A 21882-nucleotide genomic window follows, 5' to 3' on the forward strand; every position below is an offset into this window, starting at 1 on the left:
GCCAAGTTAACAAGCGGTGGCCACTTCAAGCACAATCAATAAGGAACACATATGGGGTGTGGTTATTATTACATTATTGTACTTCGGCATAGTTCAAAACAATTCAGCATCATCACCCAAGTGACACACCCAAAAATGTTTGCGACCTGAACAGTTGGCACACGATGGGCCTGGCTAACATGATAAAAGCTACTGAGGTCTTCTACTGTGAGGTCTTCCCTGCTGAGACCGTTAGAGCCTCATTCAGCTCAAAACGTTTGATTGTTGAGGAGCGCAATGGGACCATGACGCAGAGAGAGGACTGGTTATACTGGAAAAGAGAAGCCTTGAGTTGAGTAGCCTTCAACCATGTAACGGTTTTATATCTATGCCCAGTACAACAACACACTGCTGAACTCTGTTCATCAAAGTCAACAACCTCTTCGTTTCCTAGCAACTTAGTTGCGGGTGCGCTGCGCCGACCGGTGTGCAAAAAACATCTATGGTAACTGTGCAGTTTATCTTTTTGCATTAATAGTTGGTGGCTGCAGCTGCTGTGGAGTTTATATTGTTTATACATTTCAACGTTGCTCGTAATTCATTTATTCACAATTGTTTCGATCAGTTCGTCTGAGTTCTGCCCCTGTCTTTTTCATATAGGAAGGCATTTGCGTATTTATAATTGATAATCAGTTGTATGCACAGACTGCAGAGTGCTGCCCATCTATTGGTTTGGACATTACCTGACCTACTTTTACTGTTACTGAAGTTCATTTTTACTCAACTACTTTTACTTGAGCCCAACATTCTCCACATTGTGCCTTGAGTACAATATTTTAGTACTCTTTTCACCTCTGGTAGTATGGACTTCGATCAAAGCTGGGCACAACCTCGGTGTTGTTGTTTACAGCAGGACAAACTATTTTGACATGACTTTTGAAATTTCAAATATTAACGGGATTGCAACGCAACAGTGAAAGCAAGCAAGAAAGAGAGCAAGACAGGGCGAAGTGGAGGGATGGAGATGGAGGTAGGTGTTGGAGGAGGAGGAGGGCAGTTCATTGAGGTCAGGTTGACAGTAAAGAACAGATGAGATGGGGCGGCTGAGGAATGTTTTATAGGTGATGTTGTAGGAGGAGGGGTGGGGGACGGGACGGTGGGTTTGTGAGGGGGTGTAAGAAGGGGGGGAAACTAGGCCAGTGTCCAGACTCAGAGCACCAAAGGCCCCGCGTCCCTGGATGCCCCGTGTCAGCCCTTTGACAGGAGAGATGGGACTTTAACACAGAGTTTTTCACCACCAGACGCTCCCCGTCCCCTCTGAAGAATACCCCTCCTCCTCAACGCACTCACCAGTCAGAGTTTGAGGAGAGAAATGCACTCGTTACAATAAGGAGGGCACATGGCTTGGGACCTGAGGCTTTGAGTGCCGCCTCCTCCACACTCTCAGTAGAATAAGGATCTTTCCTGCAAGTGCTGTGCATTTTCCAAAGTTGACGCGCAGTAAATAGAATTTTTGAGGTGAGTTCACACTGCTGAGTTGCATGCCAATACAATATATGTCTGCTCTTGTTGGCTATACAAAAAAATAACAACCTCATAGAGCACGGACACATGGCATGCCGATAGCTGATTTTGAATATTCCCCCCTCACCCCTGCAGTCTATTCTGCTCACTCCAGCAGACTTATTGTTAGGCTTAATCAGGTGGTCTGTTACCTTGGCAATTAAAGCCTTGTTAGAGATATAAAACATTGAGACTCAAATGGAGAGTCCCTGGCGAGTCAAACCACTGAGCAAATCCTTAAACCAAACAACCTTCCAGTGGGAACACTTCTTCTCCGAGGATAGATGTTTAATTATCTCTGCTTGTTTGGTGGGGGGAAAGGAAGGAAAAACAGTTTCACTCCCTCTTGTTTGTCTTAAAAGCTCATGAGTATTTATTGGAATTAATTCAAGTGGCAATCAGTGTGCTATGTTTGGTTTTCACAATGTATTGACCTAAGATAGAGCATATTGTGAATCATTTGTGAGAGAATATACTGAGAGGGGGCCATCTTGCATTGTCGCGTTTTCACCTTAAAAACAAAGAACCATAATACAAAGATTAAACCCATTTAGTCTTTTGTAAGGAATATGTAACTGATTTAGTGTTCTTAATTTGCTTTAATGAATTAATCTTTATAATATTGCTGCTAAGTGTGATCATTTATAATTTATTCCCAATTGATGCAAAACACCTATCCCAGCGTTACCTTACCTAAACTAGGCCAACTATTTCCCCAAATGGATGTTCTTTTTTTTAATTTTTTAAATAATGCAGCACATTTGAGCAATATGAAGTGATAATTTATCATTATTTAATGATCTCCCACAGACAGTACATCACACGCGGTGCAGTCAGTGACAACAGCTGTGCAGGATCTTGACGGGGCTTATTCTCCGAGACTCAACCTGTCTGCGAGTTCGGTCCTGCATAAACCTTTGACCCCTTATTTGATGTCCAGCCTGACTGTTTCCTCTCTGAAAGGCTGTTCCGGTACCTCTCCTTGTCTCCTTTTCGTCCTACACTTTGTCTGTTTCTCCTTACCTCTGTGACATACTCCTCTAAATGGGCCTGGCATGCATCCCACTGTCTAACGAAGGTGTGTGTGTGTGTGTGTGTGTGTGTGTGTGTGTGTGTGTGTGTGTGTGTGTGTGTGTGTGTGTGTGTGTGTGTGTGTGTGTGTGTGTGTGTGTGTGTGTGTGAGTGGGTGGTGTTTAGGGAGGTGAGACCTTCTCTGGGACACACTAATCAGCTCCAAACCAAGAGCCGGGCGGGGAGGCGCTGGACAGGTGAGCAGAACCACTCGCTACACCCCCTGGCTGCTCCTTAGCGTTGGGGGTCAAATCAGCTCCATCCTTTATGGCCCAGTCGCTCCTTCATCCTGGTGTCCCCTGATCACCTGACTTCCATCCCTGGTCGCGGGCCTCTGAGGGAGGACACAGCGAGCAGCTGCTCTACCAAGGGAGCCCCCTGAACGCGCCTTCTGCCTAGCCCCGTGTGTGTTAACCTTTTCTTTTAATTAACAGCGTCCCAACTCCCAACTCCCGCCACCGCGGTCCGGTGAGAGGGTTCTCAGGGCTTATGCAACTGTCAGGGAAGTGGGAGAGTCATCGGGGAGCGAGAGAGGTGGTGGGCGGGTGGGAGTGATGAAGGTGAGAGGGGTGAGGAGGAGGAGGGATGAATAATGCGCACACAGACTGGGAGTGAGGGTTCTTCTAATCCTTCAGAGCCTTTTCTTTATCCACATGCCTTCACACAACTACAACACACCAGTCATTCCACACAGCTGCCTGTTTTCCAGGGACGATCCCCAAGTAAATTGGACACACTGATGAGAAGGTGGTTGCCCTTAATTTGCACTACAGCTCATTACTCTGCAAGCAGAGCTTTTGAACTCATTGGCTATGCAAAAATATATAGTTTTTCTTCTTACCTGTAGAGCTATTTATTAATCTAGATTGATGTGTTGTAAGTTGCGTAGTTTTTGAGATATTGGCCGAGAGATGTCTTCTTTCCCTCCAATTTAATGGGACTAAATGTTCATTCGGCCTGTGATGCTCAAATCGTCAATAAAATAAATTTGAAAAACTCAAAAGCAATATCTCTTTTTCGAAATCTTACACAGACATTGTTGTGAGCTGTTTCATGTAGGAACTATGGGTAAAAGAATTGTATTTTTAAAAATGGGGTGGTCTGTCGCTTTAAGATAAGAGCCATACAACTTTGTGTTTGTTTCCTTGTTTCCATTTTTATGGAGTTCAGTCATCAATACAACCCACCACAGCTACTTAGCTTTAGCCATGTTCTTTATCTATGATTTAAGCCTTAATTCTGAAAAATATGCTTTACCTAATTATTAAATTCAGTGTGAGATCCATTGAACCTGCTAATCAGACATCGGTGGCACTTGGAGGTGAGTCTGGCTGATCGTGTGAAATGCTCTGTATGATAAGGGGCTCTGTAGCACACTTACATGCTGCAGCTTAGTTATAGAGGGGTGAGTAGGCTTGATCTCATCTTACAGTGAAGATCGCCTAATGAGAGAGTGGTAATGAGCAAGAAAAAAAATCACTCTCATTCCAGGAAAAAAAGGGAAAAAAAGAAAGTGTTGAAAGGTTTGCTATCTTTCCCTTTCATCTTGCGTGGCGGTGCCAAGTGGAAAATGTCCATCTTTCACCGGGAGATTTTTATGTTCGTCTTGGCTCATGGTAATACCCCCAGGGGACCCTCTTTCTTGGCATGGCCATAGTGGTCACCATTTGCTGGAGACAGGCTGCGGAGGTCAAAGCCATTTGAGAAGGACATAAAACCCCTAAAATGGTTTTTGATCACACTATGAAACCGTCCCATCGTGGTTAAATGCTATTCTTCATGCCAATAACACATCTTTGTGGAGGTTATTGTCATGAAGGGCAATCTAAAGTTGGTCTGCAGCCCCATTTGGTGGTTGTATATTCTGTAAAGCAACCAGCTGGTGGGTGATTGTAGATGTTTCAGCTCGTCTCGGAGTTTTATCACGAGCTAGCTGATGATGCGAAATAACTTTCAGTGCTGGATCCAGAATATTGTCGCTAAAGCCAAGATAACACCCTGCAGCTCGGGTCGTGATGCTGCAAGTCGGGGCTACGTCTAACATCTCGCGACCTCGGTTTTTATGATGGAGTAAGTGAGGGGGAAAACTGCCAGGACCTTCTCCTCATGAAGACCCAGAGCAAGGGCACTGTCTCCCCAGCCCCATAGATCAGCCAGCCCTGAATGTCAAACCGCACAGCAGCCGCCACGGTGCCAGGAGTCCCCCTCTTGCTCCCTCTCTGGCCCGTGATCTGCTGTCTGGTGACACCACTGCGCTAATGACCCGGTTTGGGAGTTGCTCCACGGGGCTCCTTGGCTTGGGAAGACGGAAGTTGCGGATATCCAGCTGGAAGGTCACTGTCAAACGAAGACCACTCACTCAACATTCCCTACTACTTTGTCGACATCCTTCAATTTGCAAGGATGTTGAGACACGGAGGCCGCCACTGACCTTTCACAGAAACAGGCGTGGCTGAGCAGCAAATCAGGTATAATCTGATGTGATTTCCATGATGTTTTTGCCATTATATGCACCAGTTCTTGGTAGAGAAAGGCCTGATGTTTATGTGAACTGCATACATATGATACATTATTGGCTCCAGTGTTTAATTGCCCACCAATTTGGATTACAGTGAAGTTGGAAAGCAACCACTCATCCTTACTTGCCAACTCTGAAACCATCTGATTATTAGCTCTCTGTGTTGTTTTTGTTCTTTTTTTTTTTATAAAAATCCGTTTACTGTGTAAGTATGTCTCAGTGCTCAGAGAGGGCAATGTTTTTAGTCACTCGCTATCTAGACTTTTTTCCCTTTTTCTCAGCCTCAGGAGTTTGGCTTGTTGGAGCAGAGTTAAAGTCCCAGGGGTGCCCTCCTCTGGTGATGGGGGCGCTGCCTCGACCTCACTCATGCCTGGTGTGGGTGGCATCCAACCAGGGAGATGCACAATGGAGAGCAAGACTGAAGATGGTGATGCTTCTGGTGGACTCTCCCAGGACTCAGCCCTATTCTCAGGGTCATGCATTCCAGCAATCTCTGTAATTATAAGCAAGTAAGAAAAAAAGTTGAATCTTCTGCCTTTCTCGAAAATGAACGTGCCCCACTCCTCAAGGGAAACATTCACATCTCTGAGTTCTAGTAGCTGGATGAGTTTTAATGAGGCAAGTCAAGTGTGTGTGTGTGTGTGTGTGTGTGTGTGTGTGTGTGTGTGTGTGTGTGTGTGTGTGTGTGTGTGTGTGTGTGTGTGTGTGTGTGTGTGTGTGTGTGCGGTTGATGCACATGCATGTCTGTGTATCGGCCCCCGTTCTAACGAGCGTAATTGACCGACTGTGCTTTTAAGCCGCCGTTTTTCACCATTTGTGAGAATTCTACTAAATAGCCTTCAGTGATTATTATTTCTACAGGAGACACTTCATTTGGCTTAAAACTTTTTCTCTGAGTTTCAAAGTTCAGTTGCTACTTTTTTTGTAATCTTTTTGGCCAATGTGCAGTCGGAGCCAAATGGACAGAGGGCAAGCAGGTCACAGGTCAGGAAGAACTGCTGAAAGGGTCCCACCACCCGAGGGCAACGGATTCCACGGGGGAACGTTTCACCCCGCTGAGAGGCAGAGTGAAATCTCTAATGCTGCGGCACGCACACTTGGCGCGGCGTCTCGATGTCTAACTATAAGCTATGGGTGGTGAAAGAAAAAAACAAAACTCCACATAACTGCTCAGTTTTACTACAGATGCTGGTAAGAAGCTTAGTTGATCTGAAAACAAACTGTGCCTTTGTGCGTTTGATAGGATTTCAAAGGCGTTTCGTCTGCAGTGTAGCATTATTGAAGGACACAACAATTAGAGAGTGGATTAAATCATTTATGTGAATGACTAAATATGAAGATGCACCATGTAGGCCTACACAATTAAATCACTTGCTTAATTTTCATAAAGGTACATGCTAAATAGAAATTTCCTGGCTGGCATCGTTTTTATGACAAACATGTCACGTTTTTTTTTATTATTTTTTCATTTTACTTATTCATCTCTGTTTGATTCCCTTTTCCCTCACGCTCAGAGGTGAGACTTGAAACAAAAGCATTTTTTGTTGATTTTCATTGTGCCTATTTGCTCCCAAAAATTTATATTTGATTCTCCTTTCCATATTTATAAAGTCATCCCTGAGGGACCAGCTGTGTCAGACAGTTTGTGGAGCATCATGAGCAACATTCCTCACATGAGGTTTCTTCACTTGAAGAGGGGGAGAGAAAAAAAACAACAACTTCTGAGCAAGAGTGTACTGTAACTTAGAGACTGAACTGTGCAAGCACTGAGTCAAGTCAAGCCTTTTCCCAGTTACTTTGTCACTAATGAAAGTAGCAAAGAGCCCTGGAGGACTGAAGAGCACTGTTTGTTTGTGTTTGGGAGAGCATTCGAGAGGTATGGGGGGGAGGCAAGGTGGTAAAACTTTGGGAGAGCCGCCTGACAGAGCGTCGAGACAGAGAGGGGAGAACTTTGGAGCACTGTTAAGATTGAAGTTTTAAAGCAGCTGGGATCTCCTGACAGATTCCAAGCACCTACAAATAGATGTTTCATATGTGTGTGTTTACCAACTTTACTGTAGCTTGTGAGGGCTTTGAATTTACCAAAGCACATCACGTCAATCTGTGTCACACTTTGTTTCATTGATCTTCTGCGTGCATTTCATGGCGGCGTGTGGGTGGGGAAATTATTTGAAAAAGCAAAGGGTGCGCGGATGAAAATTACAAGATCCAAATTGAGCAAACAGGATGCAAGCCTCCACATCATATGTAGGTCATAAGTCCCCATTTATTATGTTTAAGACTCACATCTGCCGCCCATTAGGGATATAAGAGGCGAAATAACGAGGCCTGTTTAAAATAGGAGGCTAATAATGAGTGTCAGCTAATAGATAAGTCTGTTCTTCAGCTCTGAATTTTCTATTACATTTATTACTTTGTGCTGCTGTAGCTGATTACATTAGATGTCTATAACAGTGTAGGGCCTCATTATGAACTCCAAAGTAAAAGGTGGGAACACCCTATAGAATAAGAGCAGCCTTATTATGTACTCACATCATTAACTTTTATAGTTTTGGTTAACTTTCCTGGAGAATTTCCTTTTAACAAAGTTAAATTCAGCCACGGTAAAGGCTATCAAAGGTTCTTGTTAATTTTCTTCCTCTACTCCAGCCCGTGTTTGGGAGTTGCCCTATCGACTGTTTCCCTCCTTCCCTCTAGGTGTGCAGCGAAAAAAAGCTTGCTCTCCTCTTACGATTTGTCTCTGCGAATCAGTCGGTGCAGAAATTCCATTGAAAGTGTGAAAAAAGCGAGTTGCGTGACTGTGATTTTTAGATGGGGCCCCTGGCGGACGCTGCCCACAGGCTGCGGAGGGGCCGAGTGCAGAGTGAGAAGCCCACTGCAGGACTCCTCTCTGGATCTCATTTTCACATAGCAGGGGGTAGTATGGGGTCCTGCATGTCCTCATGTAGGTGAGGGTGTATTACAATGCACCACTATGTATGAGTTAGAGAGAGAAATAAGATTTTTATTTTTATTTTTTGAATTTTTTTACACAATAATAGGCTTTCTAATTAAATCACTTCAAAGTTTGGATGCTAAAATTAGCTGAGTTCATTTAACTGGAAACTACCTGGAATGATTAGTATTGAAATCATAAAATAAGATTTAAAAAAATAAGAACAATAAAACAAATCCTATAATATTATAAAAGTGGAGAATGCTAATTTTTTTTTTTATTCAACCGCAAAATAATCAATTTATTATTTTTATTTATTTTTTTTTTTATTTTAAAGAGATATTTATTTATAATAGTATTAACATAGTTAAGGGAATACAATAGGCTATAATTTAATTCATAGTGAAGGAAAAAAAAAAAAAAAACTCCATCACTAAATAAAGCCATCATCCCCAAAATCCTATGCGTGCCATTGCATGTCATATATGTCAACTGTCTCGCACAGAAAATGTATTTCTGCTGAACCATTTCTACCAGAAGGGGGACCAGTCCGTCTGCCGTAGACGGAGAGTGGCCGACGGCGAGCTGAGGCAGAGGAGACGCCAGGGTGAGCAAGCCGACTTTGGGTTTAGAGTTCGACTCCGGATCCGGGGACCAGCAGATCCAGCAATCCGCATCTTGCCATGATCCCGAGGATTTTAATCATGCCTCTCTGTCTGTGTGTGAGTGCAGGCAGGCTGACAATGATTTCCTCAGTGATTACGTACAGAGCGAGTCCCTGCGGGGTAGGGGCCCCCTCTGGAGCCATCCTGATGGCTTTGGGGGCCTTGCTTCCATTTTCCATTATTATGTGGACTACCGGAGCGACAGCGCAGTCCAAGACCTTGCAGGTTTGTGATGAGGAGGGAGCTTCCATCTTCTCTCTGCTTCTTCATCCTCTTTTAAGAGCAATTTAGACGTAGACTTAGATCAGATTCCGAACCTAATTCATGATTAGCTGACTGGAGTGGGAAAAGGAAGAGTCTATAATAGTTTTGATGCTGTTAGGTGGATATGAAGTGAAAAGTGTTATTATCATTTTTCCTTCTTTTTTTTTTTTTTTGTGGTGGTTTTGTTGCATTTTTTTTTTTATTTTTTGCACTCTCACAGGAGGCGTTTTGCTGATGTCTTTCTCACGCGGATGCATTTGAGATGAGATGCGAAAAGCAAATATTCCGCTTTTATTTCTAAACGAACATCATGCCTGCACGCGTGTGCGTTTTCCCGGAGAATGGAAGCGCATGACGGGGATTACTATATTCTCACACTTTTCCAGATACACCAGCTCAACTAAATAGAGTCGCCTATACCGATCGGGGTAATTGGATTTTATAACATCCACCTACTCATCACAAAAAAAAAATAATAATAATAATAACGGCAAACTCGTGTTTTAGACCGCACGGCGAGGGGCTAAGTTGCATCTTTCTGTAATGGTAAAAAGGCTGCCGCGATCCTGGCCAGTGGAATTTAGAGAGACTCTGCCTTTAGACAATCCCGTTTTACACAAATTGTCAGACTGAAACTGAGCAACTTCAGCGTTTTTCTATAGGATGTCGCGCCGCAAGCAAGCTAAGCCAAGATCACTGAAAGGTAAGTGATTAAGCCTCTGTTTGGTGGCTCTCTCCGCACAATTTGATTTGAAGCTGATGACAAGTCTAGACAGCGCATGAACTGAACTTATCGCTCACTGAAATGTTACTGTCTTCCCCCTATTTTTTTTTTTTTTTTTTTTTTTTTACGCATTTACAAGTGTTCTTCCTGTTTTGTGTTGCGCATGGGATCGACTGCATGTACGTAACGTTACTTGGCATCGGGTTAAAAAATAAATAAAAAAATAAGCTGGCTGGTGTTATACAGTACGGGCTTGTGTTGTGATGATAGTTAAAAAAAAGTGCTAGGGCGAGGGCATGGATCGTTTTTGAGAGCAACAGTGCAGCGCGACGCTGGCAAAACATCTGGATGTGTTAAAGACGCTCCTGGTCGGAACTTAAGCCGTCTGATGGAATGGGGTGCATAGTCACGTGACCCCCCTCCTCCCCAAACACCCCCACCCCCGTCTGAGAAACTAAGGAGGAAACATTTTATATGTTGAGGAAAGGGATGGCTGTGATGTGTGTGTGTGTACACAATAGTTAGGAGATAAATAAGAGGTAGTGTTTAGTGCTAATTGGACACACACAAAAAGTTGTAAACATCTGGATTTATCAGGCAAAGCAGGAAAACAACTGAACTTTATGATGTTTTTTTATTTCATATCAAATGTCAGCCCAGCACGTCAGGATATGCACAGCGGACATTGTGTGTGATTTTTGTTGTTTCACTCTCTTTTTTGTTGTTACTTTTTGTTGTCTTTTCTTTTGACACAGTTGGACTGGTGGTAATTCGACCGTGCATTTGTGTCTGAGTGTACATGTGAGTAAGAGAGAGTGTGTGGGGGGGGGAATAGAGACAGGGCAACATGCATGAGCGCGCACACACACATATTCACAAACTACTTTTCTCTGTAGCATTTTAGTGGGGGAGCTGCTGGTTTTTTTTGGGAGGTTGAGCTCCAGTTCATCTGGCAGGCATTGTATTTTGCTCAGCAAATAATTGTCCACAATTTCACATTCCCAGCTTGTGGTCTGTGGACCCCTTTCTCTCTCCCCTTTCGTTCTCGGAAGTCTTCATCTCAAAGGAAGATTACATGGTCTGCGGTAGTACATTCATGCAGCCACCATTTTAAATCAATACCCAGGAGAGGGGGGGGAAATGTGAGTGCATGCACGTCTTGAAATTGTCACATTCTGTTTCCAGACCTGCACTGCTCTTTTCACAGCAAACAGCTCTATACATAGATTCCAGATTTTCTCACACCAGATTGGCATTGACTGCTTTCTTTTTCTTAGTTGGTGTTGACAATTGCTATTCTCAAAAGACACGTCACTTAGATATAATAGTCCCCTGCAAGCGTGCCTATGCTACAAGTGTGTGTGTGTGTGTGTGTGTGTGTGTGTGTGTGTGTGTGTGTGTGTGTGTGTGTGTGTGTGTGTGTGTGTGTGTGTGTGTGAATTGTGAAGAACATCTGTCAAGATTTGTGGACATCTATGTGTGCGAGAGAGAGAGCGAGGGATAGAGAGTGAGCAAATCAGTATGCAAATGAAGGCAGAGTGATGACATTGTTTGTTTTGTTATTGTCAGTAAAATTTAAATTGGAAAAATGTGGTGCACAAAACATCTCGACTTTTATGTCCTCATAGTGACTGGTGAAGCGGAGCAGAAATGCATATACGTCATAGATATTTCCCTGCTCTGGATCAGACCCAAAGAAGGCCAGGCAGATGTTATTTATTGTTCTTTGTCTATCTCTTTCCTCGGGGAGAGAGATACACTTATACAGATGTCCACAATAACTTTCCCTCCTTTTGTTTTTAAATAGTTGCCTGACATTGTATTGTCCACTATTGTTTTGCAGCAGACAGGAATTGTCATTATATTTGCAGGCTTTTCGGGGAAAAAAATTAGTTGACACAAAAGCAGCATCTCTACATTTGCGGCCACCACGTTTTTTAAATGTGTCCTCATGCTCATGCACGTACTGCATGTTTTCACCGGGCAGAATGCAGTCGAAGAGTTCAGGTTTCACTTTTTATAGGTCGTCTTCTTACTTGAGGCAGTGGTCCTTTTTTTTTTCCTTCTTTTTTTTGCGCAGAAAGAACACTTTGTTCTGCGGAAGGTAAAATAAACAGAGGTGCAGATGGAACATGGAGGGGAAGGTGGAGAACGGGCATCGTGTGCGGCGTTTTAGGTGACTGGTGCGGATAGTAACGGACATGGAGTGTGTGCGGAGGAGATGAGAAAATAATGCTGTGACAGTTGGCACTCTTTTTCTTCCCTTGTGTAGCCCAGCACACCCACTTCCTCAGTATTGGCTGCTTGTGGGAGTCAGAGGTTATGTTTTTGGTCCCATTGAGGAAAAGGGCAACATTACAAGTCCCGTTTCAATTAAGTCTGAGAGACAGATCCGGCTACGTTATTGCTTGGGGGAATAAATGGCACAGGACAAGACCATACATCATTCGCTTATATGCAAACACTTCACCCTAGCCACTGACATTTACTCAATCCTGAGCCCTCTACATTTCTCAACTGTAGGCACATTGTAATTTTGTTTTGATGTGCAGAGGCTTTGGGTCAGCACATTGCCTCAGTCGGTGGTGAGCAGCGAGGAAAGGAGGATCTCAGTCCAGATCCTGCATGTGTAGCGCATGATGACTGCCACGTTGCCCGTCCTAAAGCACTTCCTGAATAATGCGAGGCTGGGTTGATATTTTCATCTGGAGCACAAATGACAGTCTCAAGCCCGACATGTTTATTGGCTGAGTAGGGAAGTTTCCAGGCCTGTCATTCGCATATATAAATATATTTTCTGCGCCATTTACTTTAAGTATAGAGGTTGTCATGAAATCAGCGCTGTGTCATGTACACCTTAAATATTTGATGTTTTCAAGGAGCTGAAAAATTGTTGCCACATGAGTGAGTTTTTGCTTGGCTATTCATGAGAGGGCATATTACTTTACTCTTTAAATATAAAGTTTGATTTGCAAAATCTGTGTTGGGCCTATTGAAAATAAAGCTAATGTGAATTAACGTTAAAAATCCTCTGCTCAGACATAAGGAGATTAGACTTGAAGCACATTTTTATATTTCCCTTCATGTCGAGTATAATAAAACTGCTATTAAAATTAGGCCCATCAAGAAAATCTAAAACAGATTTTTTTTTTTAAACCCTCATTTGTCGTAATTTGAAGCTTTTCTTTTTTGAGAAAAGAAACAGTGTCCGTTTTGATATGCGTAACCACTCCCCCTTATAACTCCCCCCTATAAGCATAGAACTAAAAAGTGTGGTGGCACCTTTAAGCTCAAGTGTTTTTGTCAGCAAAACTCATCAAAAAACTATTTTGACTCATTATTTTAAAAGCACACTGTATTCATTCAGTAAGTTTAATGATAAATGTAACAAAAGGCCTCTTCTCAATTTGAACAATCCAAAACGCAGAAACATACTTCCTCCAGCTCAATTTTTCCTCCCCTGTTATAACAGTTGCGTCAGTCTTAGTTTGTAGGAAGCTGCAGTATTCCAGTCTGCTCACAATTAATGATCTGTGGCATAACACCCATTAACACTTTTCTAATGTGACACAAAAATATGGTTAGTATTATCATTAAGGAAATTATGATGGAGCCGTGGAAAAATCCCATTAGCACGGCTGTCAGTGCTCTTGACATGCGGCTCAGTGCGTTGGACTGGGTGTCGCGGGAGCTGGCCGATATCTCTTCTTACTCCATGGCATGTGTCTCTCTTGTTGTCATGGATTGTGTGCCACATGGAGAAAGAGTTTTTGATTCAAAGACGATGATTGATTTGTACCAATGCCGCAAACCAAAAAACTGGATGCGAGGCTTATCTGCATCCGTCTCGTTTCCCCTGTATGAATAGCACTAATCATTTTTTTGGAAAGCTAAATTTGCAGTAATTGTGGAACGGGATCATTGATTTGTGACATTTTTTTGTATCGCTACTAGTGGAGTTCTTTTCAATTATTTTACTCTTATGATTTGCTTACAGCACATGGCAATATATGAAGGATAACAAATACTACTCAACGTGATTAACATGCTCCTCTATTGCAAATTATTTATGACTCTAATCACCAGTTCAAATAATGCTCATTAAGAAAGTTCTTCATGTGCAGTGTGTGTCCTCTTCCCTCCCTCTCCCGGCCCTAATTGAGGAGGGTTGACCTCTTGACCCGAGCTAAATTGAGTTGTAGTCCCTGTGGCGAGCGTCTCCTTCCCGGTCAGTCAGGGCAGATTACACAGCCATTGTGTTCGGCAGTGTATCGTCCAAGCTGGCTGTAACCAAGCAGATGAGTCACGCATATCCAGGAACACACTCTGGGCTTTTTTTTCTTTCTGATGTCTGAGAAGTGCTGCGAGATGCAGACGCGCACAAATACGTGGCAATCAACAAATAAAAGCGCTTTTTTTTTTTACAGTAATTATACACACGTGTACGCGTGCATGTACGCGCTCTTCACTCTCTTCTCCTACACAGCAGGAATTCATTTGATAGATTAGGAAAGGTCCAAGCCGCTGAGTGTTTGGCATGTTTTGCTTATTCACGTCTATTAAATCATCAGTTTTATGCAGGCTGTGCATGCGGTGATCAATCTATTATTATTTATTAATTAATTAATTTTTTTACTTTGCATTTAGTTGGTTGCTTCTCGATCTGCTCCCCTATCCGTAGAAAATTAACTCATCCCTAAAAAAGGAAACGTCCTACCTTGGGGATTGTCACTCTGAATGTGACGACGGTTACTCAGCGTTCATTTTCGTGTGTGGCCAGTGTGTTAATTAGTGGCCTTTAATGCTTTGCCACTTGTTGTGGGATTATGTCTTTCCTGCTCCGCGTTTTGAAAATCAAAAGGAGCAGTGCTGAAATGGTCCCATGTGTGTGTGCTATTGTATCAACAAAACCTAGCAGCATGATTACAGGTTGTCACCGACTGAGTGATACACTGTACCTTGTCAAACATTAATTAACTGATAGCGGTGAGACACATAGAACAATGTAGGACAGTATGGAGTTTTATTCCGTTGGAAGTCATTGTCGTTATGAAGTGATCATGAGCGTTTAGAGTGCTTTTAATTAAAACTGTCCCGGCTATTTATTTTAGTACTGTGTCAAGATTGTTGATCAAATGTCCAGCCAGTATGAAACATCACAGGGGTCCAGCCTTACCTTGACAGCTCACCCTCTATTATCGCTCCTAGCTTGCTATTAATTATCCTGAAGACAGGTGCAAATGAGCGAAGCGTTTTAGCGCTGTTGACGGACGTCGTTTACTTTAAATGACAAAAACTTTTAATAAGCTCACAGTGGTGACGAAGCGATCGCAAAACCGCCCTAATGTTTAGGTTCTCGTGGCATTGGGAAATGGAGTTTTCTGCCTGAACTCCCTTCATCTCACCAACAGGGACGGTAATCAAAACAAAAACTCCGGCTCCCACCGACAATCCCTGATAGAACCGTGGGGGATTTATTAGGACCCCCATCCCTTGCCCATTTAAATGATCCTAGATGCAAGGCGCTCAACAGTGCTGGAGAAACTCATTAAACTCTCAGGGCGCCAGTCACTAAGGCCTCCTTTAACAGGACATGGTTTCTGTATTGGCTGATACAGTCCTCTTTGGTGGCTCCAAGGGACATACCTCCATGGTGTCCAGCTATGTCTGCTCCATCACGTTTAATTGATTTGGCTAATTAATTGCAAGACCCATGGATATTTGTTTAGCATATTTTCTGTGTGTGCCAAGGGAAATATTTACGATCAGAGACTTATATGTAGGTGTGTAGTGAGTGAATAGTGGCATTTATTGACAAAAGGTTATTTTGAATAAAAGCGTCTCAGTAGAATTCCTTCGGAATTGTGTTTTGGCTGGGCAAGGCCAGACATCAAATCAGCGTTGTACGGTCGTTTGCCATCTTCACAAGAAACAGCTCGACACTTTCCTCTCCATTTTTCACTGAGGTTTGACACCCTGCTTGACACTGACTCTTGCTCCCCTGAGGGGGCTACTACCACCATAGGATCCTGCCTTAATTATGCAAAGTACAGGATATTTTGTGCGATTTTTAAAAGTGCGCCAGTTTGTACTTTGGCAGTCACTGCCACACTCCCCTACTGGGAGGTCCTGTCAGACTCCCCCTTCCTCTTTGCCCAGGAAAATGAAAGGCTAGAAAGAAAAGACATAATGGAGAATGCATTTCAACTGCAGGGGTGGAACGCAGAGGCGTAAGAAGTCCTCAGTGAGACCCTCATTTTACATGGAACAGGTGGGAGACGCTTTTGTTCTCTTCCCGCTGTTAAAATCCATTTCATTTCTTGTACTTGACATGCCACGAGGAACTCTCACCAATTCCAAAAAAGGCTCTAATGTAAAAGGTTCCTGCCTTTTACTAAACAGAAGTTGGGTTTTTCAAGGCCATGCTGTTATCAAAAAGTCAAAAGTGGTTTAGTTGCCATGCGCCTAATGAGCGTGTTTCAGCGCGCCATTCAAGCTGTCACTATTTTGTCAGCCATCCTTTTTCAAAGAGAAAAAGCACTTTGCAGCTGCTTTGGTTGTTATGACACGTAACGAGAATATATGTTTTATGCAGTTATGTTTTCTTGCATTTAAGTTTGGATCACAGTAAGCGTTAAGAAGGTCCACCTTATTACTAGAATCTACGAATCTTGTTTTTTTTACTAATTTAGCAAGACACTCCACAACCTTCATCAAGGTGTTTTTCACTTGGTCACTATTGATGTTGGGAGGACGTTCCATGGGAGACGTTCATAATTCATCACGTCATTACCCAGTCCAATATGTTATTTACGTGGGTGGCTGTTTGCCTTGTTGCCAAACCTCATACATATGAAAGGCTTGTGTGGATTCCCAAACCACAGGTTGAGCTGTCGAAAGCTGTTGAAATCTCTTGGAGTTTCCATACAGAAAAACCTCAATAGTAAATAATAAAAAAGAGGGAAATCTCAATGTGTCTAACTTGTTTTTCACTGTTAACTGTTTCTTTCCCTCTTTTTCTCCCCCTTCTCTGTTTCTGGCAGTAGAAGACAATGTGACAGAGGACCAGCACAGTCCTGGGCAGACTGCCATTCCAAGCGGTAATGCTCCATTTCATATTTCATCATTTTCGGCTGGAAAGTGGATCATGTGTCTGCTTGTGTGTGATTGTGTGTGTCTGTAAAATCTTTGTTGGGTTCGGAATGATAAGGAAAAAGTGTGTTTTTCTTGGCTTTGAGGTTTTCATTCTGTAAACTGCATGGTTGCATGTGTTAGTTTACGAGAAGGGGCAGAGCGCTGGAGCTCCTCTTCTTTGTTTGTGTGCATGCATTGGTGCGGGTATGCTTAAAGCCGTCCTTGTGTTTCTGTGTGTTCCTGCCGTTTTTGGGTTTTTTTTGGGACTCTTTGTTTCCCAACCCTCTGTATGATGTAGAATAGAGCTACCCAGATGAATGTGTCCTGTCTCCACGCGTGCCATTCACAGTGGCCCTCCAGGAACGGAGCGGTAATTCAGGTCAGGCTAGCAGAAAGCCCCCTATGAATGAAGCCTGCTCCTGATGCTCCACACTGTATATTTTCATTTCATTTGTCTCTGGTAAAGGTTAAGTCTCAGGCGTGGTTATTTTAAACCCGATATGGATGGTTTTGCCCAGCAGGCTGGGGACCCTGGTTACTCCTAGGCTGCCACATTAGTCCAGCATTTACCCACAGCTTTCTGAGTACAAAATACGGGAGCATGCACAGCCACAATACGTCCAGTTTTCTCTCAGCTGCTTTTGACTACATTATTATCGTTTTAAAACAAAGGTTTTGGCGTCTAGCAGGTATTTAAAGGTAGACATCAATCAAGGTGTCTGACCTTTTGTGCTACCCATCATCGCACCTCTCATGCGTTTCCGATTGACCCTTTAGTGCGTAATTGATCGGATATGCCAGCAAACATTTTTGCAACCTTTTTTTATTTTGTTCATCTCTTGGAAAAAGCAGATATCTGTTGCCGTTGAGTTAATGTGTATTGATAGGTATCGGTGGGCAATGCCGAGGAGAGAAACCGGCCTCCTCAGCCCCCTCTAACCCCTGCTCAAGGGATGGAGGACTGGGCATAAAAGGCAGACTTGCCTCGGAGACCTCCCGTCATCCAGAGCCAAAGTAGAGCTAATGAGTGTGCCTGATTACAACGACCCCCTCAGACACACGAATCTCCCCTCTCCCCATCCCTCCACCGCCTCTATCTCCAGAGCGAGGGGAGACAGCCGCCACATGATCGATGTCTGCCTGTGGAGAAATCAGGAGGGCGCACAAATTAATTTCTCACTTTCCTCATTTGACTTCATCTGACTGATTTCTTTTATTATTTTTTTCTCTACAAACCCCCTCTCAGGATGCGGCTCGCCGAATGGTCAATTCGAAAAGTCTTGTTTGTTGTCTCCTTTAACTTTTAAAAATATCTCCCCGCCGCTTGTGTTTCCTGATTGTAGCACGTCGATTCATCCTCATGGTTAAACGACTTCCCGAGCAGGCCCCCTTTTTAACTTCAAATTGAAAAGCGGCAGAAAAAGCTTACCTGCTCGTCATGCATTTGCCACTTTGACGGACACGGCTACAATAGCCATTGGGTCCTGACAAGCCAAGGGCTTAATCAGACATGGTGTCAAGATCTGCCTCATAAGTAGACCCCCAGTCGTGCTCTTCTGTGACTCTGCAAGCGTTCCGCAGGCCCCGCATCCTGTTTCTCATTCATGTTTGATATGTAGCAAAGGCAAAGGAGAAATGCTAACAAAAGAGGCCCCTCTCAAAGACAGACAGTATTATGCATAGTATAGAGGGGCAGGAACAGTGTGATATCTGAGATTTAATGAGGCAGTGCGCTTTTTTTACCGAGAGAGTGTCGAGCAGGCTTAAGATCTGCAGCTTGGCTTTACCACTGCGCTGCCTGTGTGTAATTATAACCACATGCTCTGTGCTTTTTCTTCTCTCTTGTATATACATCCCTCTCTTTCTTTTTTTCTTCTCTCTCTTTCTCTCTTGCTCTCGGCTGTGTCAGGCTGAGGCTGTATTTTTTGGGAGAGGGTGTCAGCTCTGTCAAAGTGGAGTGGACTGAGGCAAATGGGAGCGTTGTTACCGAGATCTGAAGGGGGGGAGTCTGGGTTGCGAGGGTGCTGTACAGTGTAGAGAGTGGCGTATAGCGTGGTGCGGCGGCGGCGTCTGAGTCTCCGGCTCCGGCTGAGGCTGCCCACAGATCAATGTACTGCAGGGCTCACTACAGCAGGAAGAGGAAAAGGACTCGTTCACTCCACCACTTCAGAAAATCATATTCTCTATTATTCATTTCCTTTGATGTTTTACTGCACTAATGGCATAGCATGGCGCTCCGTTCAATATTATCACTCCGTGTGTGTGTGTGTGTGTGTGTGTGTGTGTGTGTGTGTGTGTGTGTGTGTGTGTGTGTGTGTGTGTGTGTGTGTGTGTGTGTGTGTGTGTGTGTGTGTGTGTGTGTGTGTGTGTGTGTGAGAGAGAGAGCATTTGGTATGATCAAATGTTGGTTCTCATTTAGCTGCTTTGGTTTCCCTTCCTGTTTGTGAGCTCGTATCTTTTTTTGAGATTTTCATGGTGGATGTTTCTGTCTGTGTACCTGTGATCGTATGTGCTGCTTCCTTTATGTAGCTGCTTGTCGTGACGTCGTCATTGTTTGTTCTCACGGCCTGTGTAATTGTTTCAGCATCTTTTTTATTTAACTCGGCCCGCATCATAACATTGTCATAAATGTTCTGCATGTTTTTCTCTTTTGTAACACACAACAATAGGGGAAACGTTTGTCTGTCTGCGCATCACTTTGTGCTTGTAATGTGCTCAGCGTTTTTTAAGAAATGGCTTTTGACAAACAACCTTCGCTAATCTACTTTCAAATTTTCGAATGCATCAAAACATTAAACGGCAATTAGTCCTTAATATGAATCCGGGGGACTTGAAGCTGATAACTCAAATTGCGTGCGCCGACCATATGAACACAGACCCCCCACCCGCCCCTCCCCATGCAAATTGTTGAGGATCGTTAACAATCTGGCAAGTGTCAAGCGCACAGCCGCGTCGTCGGATCATGACATTCTTTAATGATGGGGGATCAGTGGATGTGACGGTCTAAGTGGAGGGCCCCAAATCCCATCCACACAGAGGAGGATACACTCGGAGGCACATGTGGCATTAGAATGTGGCGTGACCTATATATGGCGGGTGCTCGGCAAAAAAAGTTTTAGATTTTTAAATAATGAGGTGCCGGCAACCGTGTGAAGGTTATTCAATCTTAATGTCCTCCTATTTCTGACAGCCTCCCTCACTCTGATAAAGGAGCGCGCTCACCTTTGATCAGGCCCGCCGACATGTGTCGACAGAAGCTGCTCGCTGGTTAAAATAAATTCTTAATTCGAAACTTGGGGGTGGGCGGTTGTGGGGTGGGTTGCAGGGGAGGGGGCATCATAGAATCAGGATCTCTGGGAAACGATGGGGAAATGAGGAGATGGGTGAGCCGGTAATGATGTTTTCCACACCGAGGTCTTTCATAGCACAAAGAAAGACTCAGGCTGAACCCTGATGGAGCTAGACATACTGTATCTACAGGCGTGTAAGATTATAGCCCTCAGTGGTTTCGTGCTTTTGGGGCCTGGATTTGAATGAATTAAAATTTATAAAAACTGACATCCATCACGTGTTGCATTTAAAAAAACAAACAACTTTTCCGGGTCTCTTTTCCTTGTTCTAGGCTCTCAATATTTTAATCTTAAATCTGAGGGTGAGACAAATCTCTAACAAGGCTAAAGGCAGGGTTCATGGCGAGAGATTATTATTTTTTGATCATAATTCTATTTTCAGCCTGTGCAGCACGGCCAAACGCTTTCTTGAAGTATTCCTATACATTCATACCCTTCCTCCTCTCCCCGTGGTCAGTGTCTCCACCTCTCTCAGTGTGTGGGCCCAGACAGTGGGGGCACGAGTGTAGGCCTCCCTGCTAGGGACCACGGGTCCCCGGTGGGACCGAGGGAGCAGAGAAGAGAATATCAATTAAAAGGTTATAAATATTTAAGAGCAGAAATATTCAATAGTATAAGGGTGGGGGGTCCTGGGGACTCTTCAACTCACAGGATGAAAGTTGTGGCATGATAAATGTCACTAGGCGCCATAAGAGACAAGAGTGTGCATGATGGATGGACTCGCAGTCAGACAGATATTACACAGCTGTAAAGACGTCAATCACCATCCAGATCTTTTTATTGGTGCAAAACTAACGTGGATTTAGTATCATAAAGATTAAAAATGTCTCCTTTCAGACAGATCTTCCTCTTATGAAGTATTCCTCAGTCCGAGCTTAGATCATATTACTTGGAGCTGACCTTATCAGAATATGGATCAGTGGTCAATGTGGCTTCCCTCTTGTCCTTCCCTGACATACCAACATTGGGCGAGCTGATTAACTAAATTAATGAGTGTCAGGCATGATGAAAAATTCTCAATATGCCACACATCTTCTCCCCGATATTTCCACATGTGATTGTCAGCCATTCCAAGCATGCTGGCATCGATCTGCTGTCCAGCCTGTAGAGACTGGTAGAGGAGGATGTCCTGATCTGATGGATTACTGTATGAGGCCCAGAGGCACTGGAACCTGAGTATTGACGTGGCTCTTTAATCCCAGGGTTGGACGTGACCTTGCCGTGTCAAGAATCCCCCACCCTCACTCATGCTACCCGAACCCCCCCCCCCCAAACGTGTAGTAGTTTACATTTCCAGCGGTGCATCACAGCACTGCACCGGGGGTCACTGGGCTCAACTGAGAGCATTGACCCAGCTTTAGTTCACCTGATGCTGCAGCTGAAACTTGTCACTCGAGAACAAGAGAAAAACAAGCAAGTGAGGATTAAACTAACACGCACATGAAGCTTTTTGGGTTTTAATCTCATAAAGTTCCCTCAAATAATGTGATAATAATATGAAAATCGGAATAAAATGCATTTTCATTCTGAGCTGTAATATTAGACAAATTAATGATTCATAAAGGATTTTTTTTTTTTTTTTTTTAAGCCTTAACCTCCTCCACAGGCACCCAGTTAAGAAAAGTGCATATTGTGAATTGCGCATGAATCATTAGTCTATATTGTCTGGCTTTTGGACT

General features: G+C 43.6%; 1 protein-coding gene across 7 annotated transcripts in view; it reads left to right on the forward strand.

Moving 5' to 3' along the window:
* The first annotated feature begins 8901 nt into the window (after nt 1-8901).
* LOC129089046 (zinc finger protein 521-like) overlaps nt 8902-21882 on the forward strand; it is an 89719-nt gene continuing 76738 nt past the window's right edge. For 2 of the 7 annotated variants that reach the window (XM_054596374.1, XM_054596376.1), the window contains exons 1-2: nt 8902-8956; nt 16766-16819. Coding sequence is in view for 4 of the 7 variants with exons in the window: in XM_054596370.1 (XP_054452345.1) it covers nt 9659-9698; nt 16763-16819 (97 nt within the window). In the remaining 3 variants the exon portion in view is untranslated. Of the gene's footprint in view, nt 8957-9320; nt 9699-16762; nt 16820-21882 lie in introns of those variants that run through there. The other 5 variants (XM_054596370.1, XM_054596372.1, XM_054596371.1 and 2 more) reach the window with 3 other exon arrangements.

The sequence above is a fragment of the Anoplopoma fimbria genome, chromosome 3, assembly GCF_027596085.1.
Source record: "Anoplopoma fimbria isolate UVic2021 breed Golden Eagle Sablefish chromosome 3, Afim_UVic_2022, whole genome shotgun sequence".
NCBI lineage: Eukaryota > Metazoa > Chordata > Actinopteri > Perciformes > Anoplopomatidae > Anoplopoma > Anoplopoma fimbria.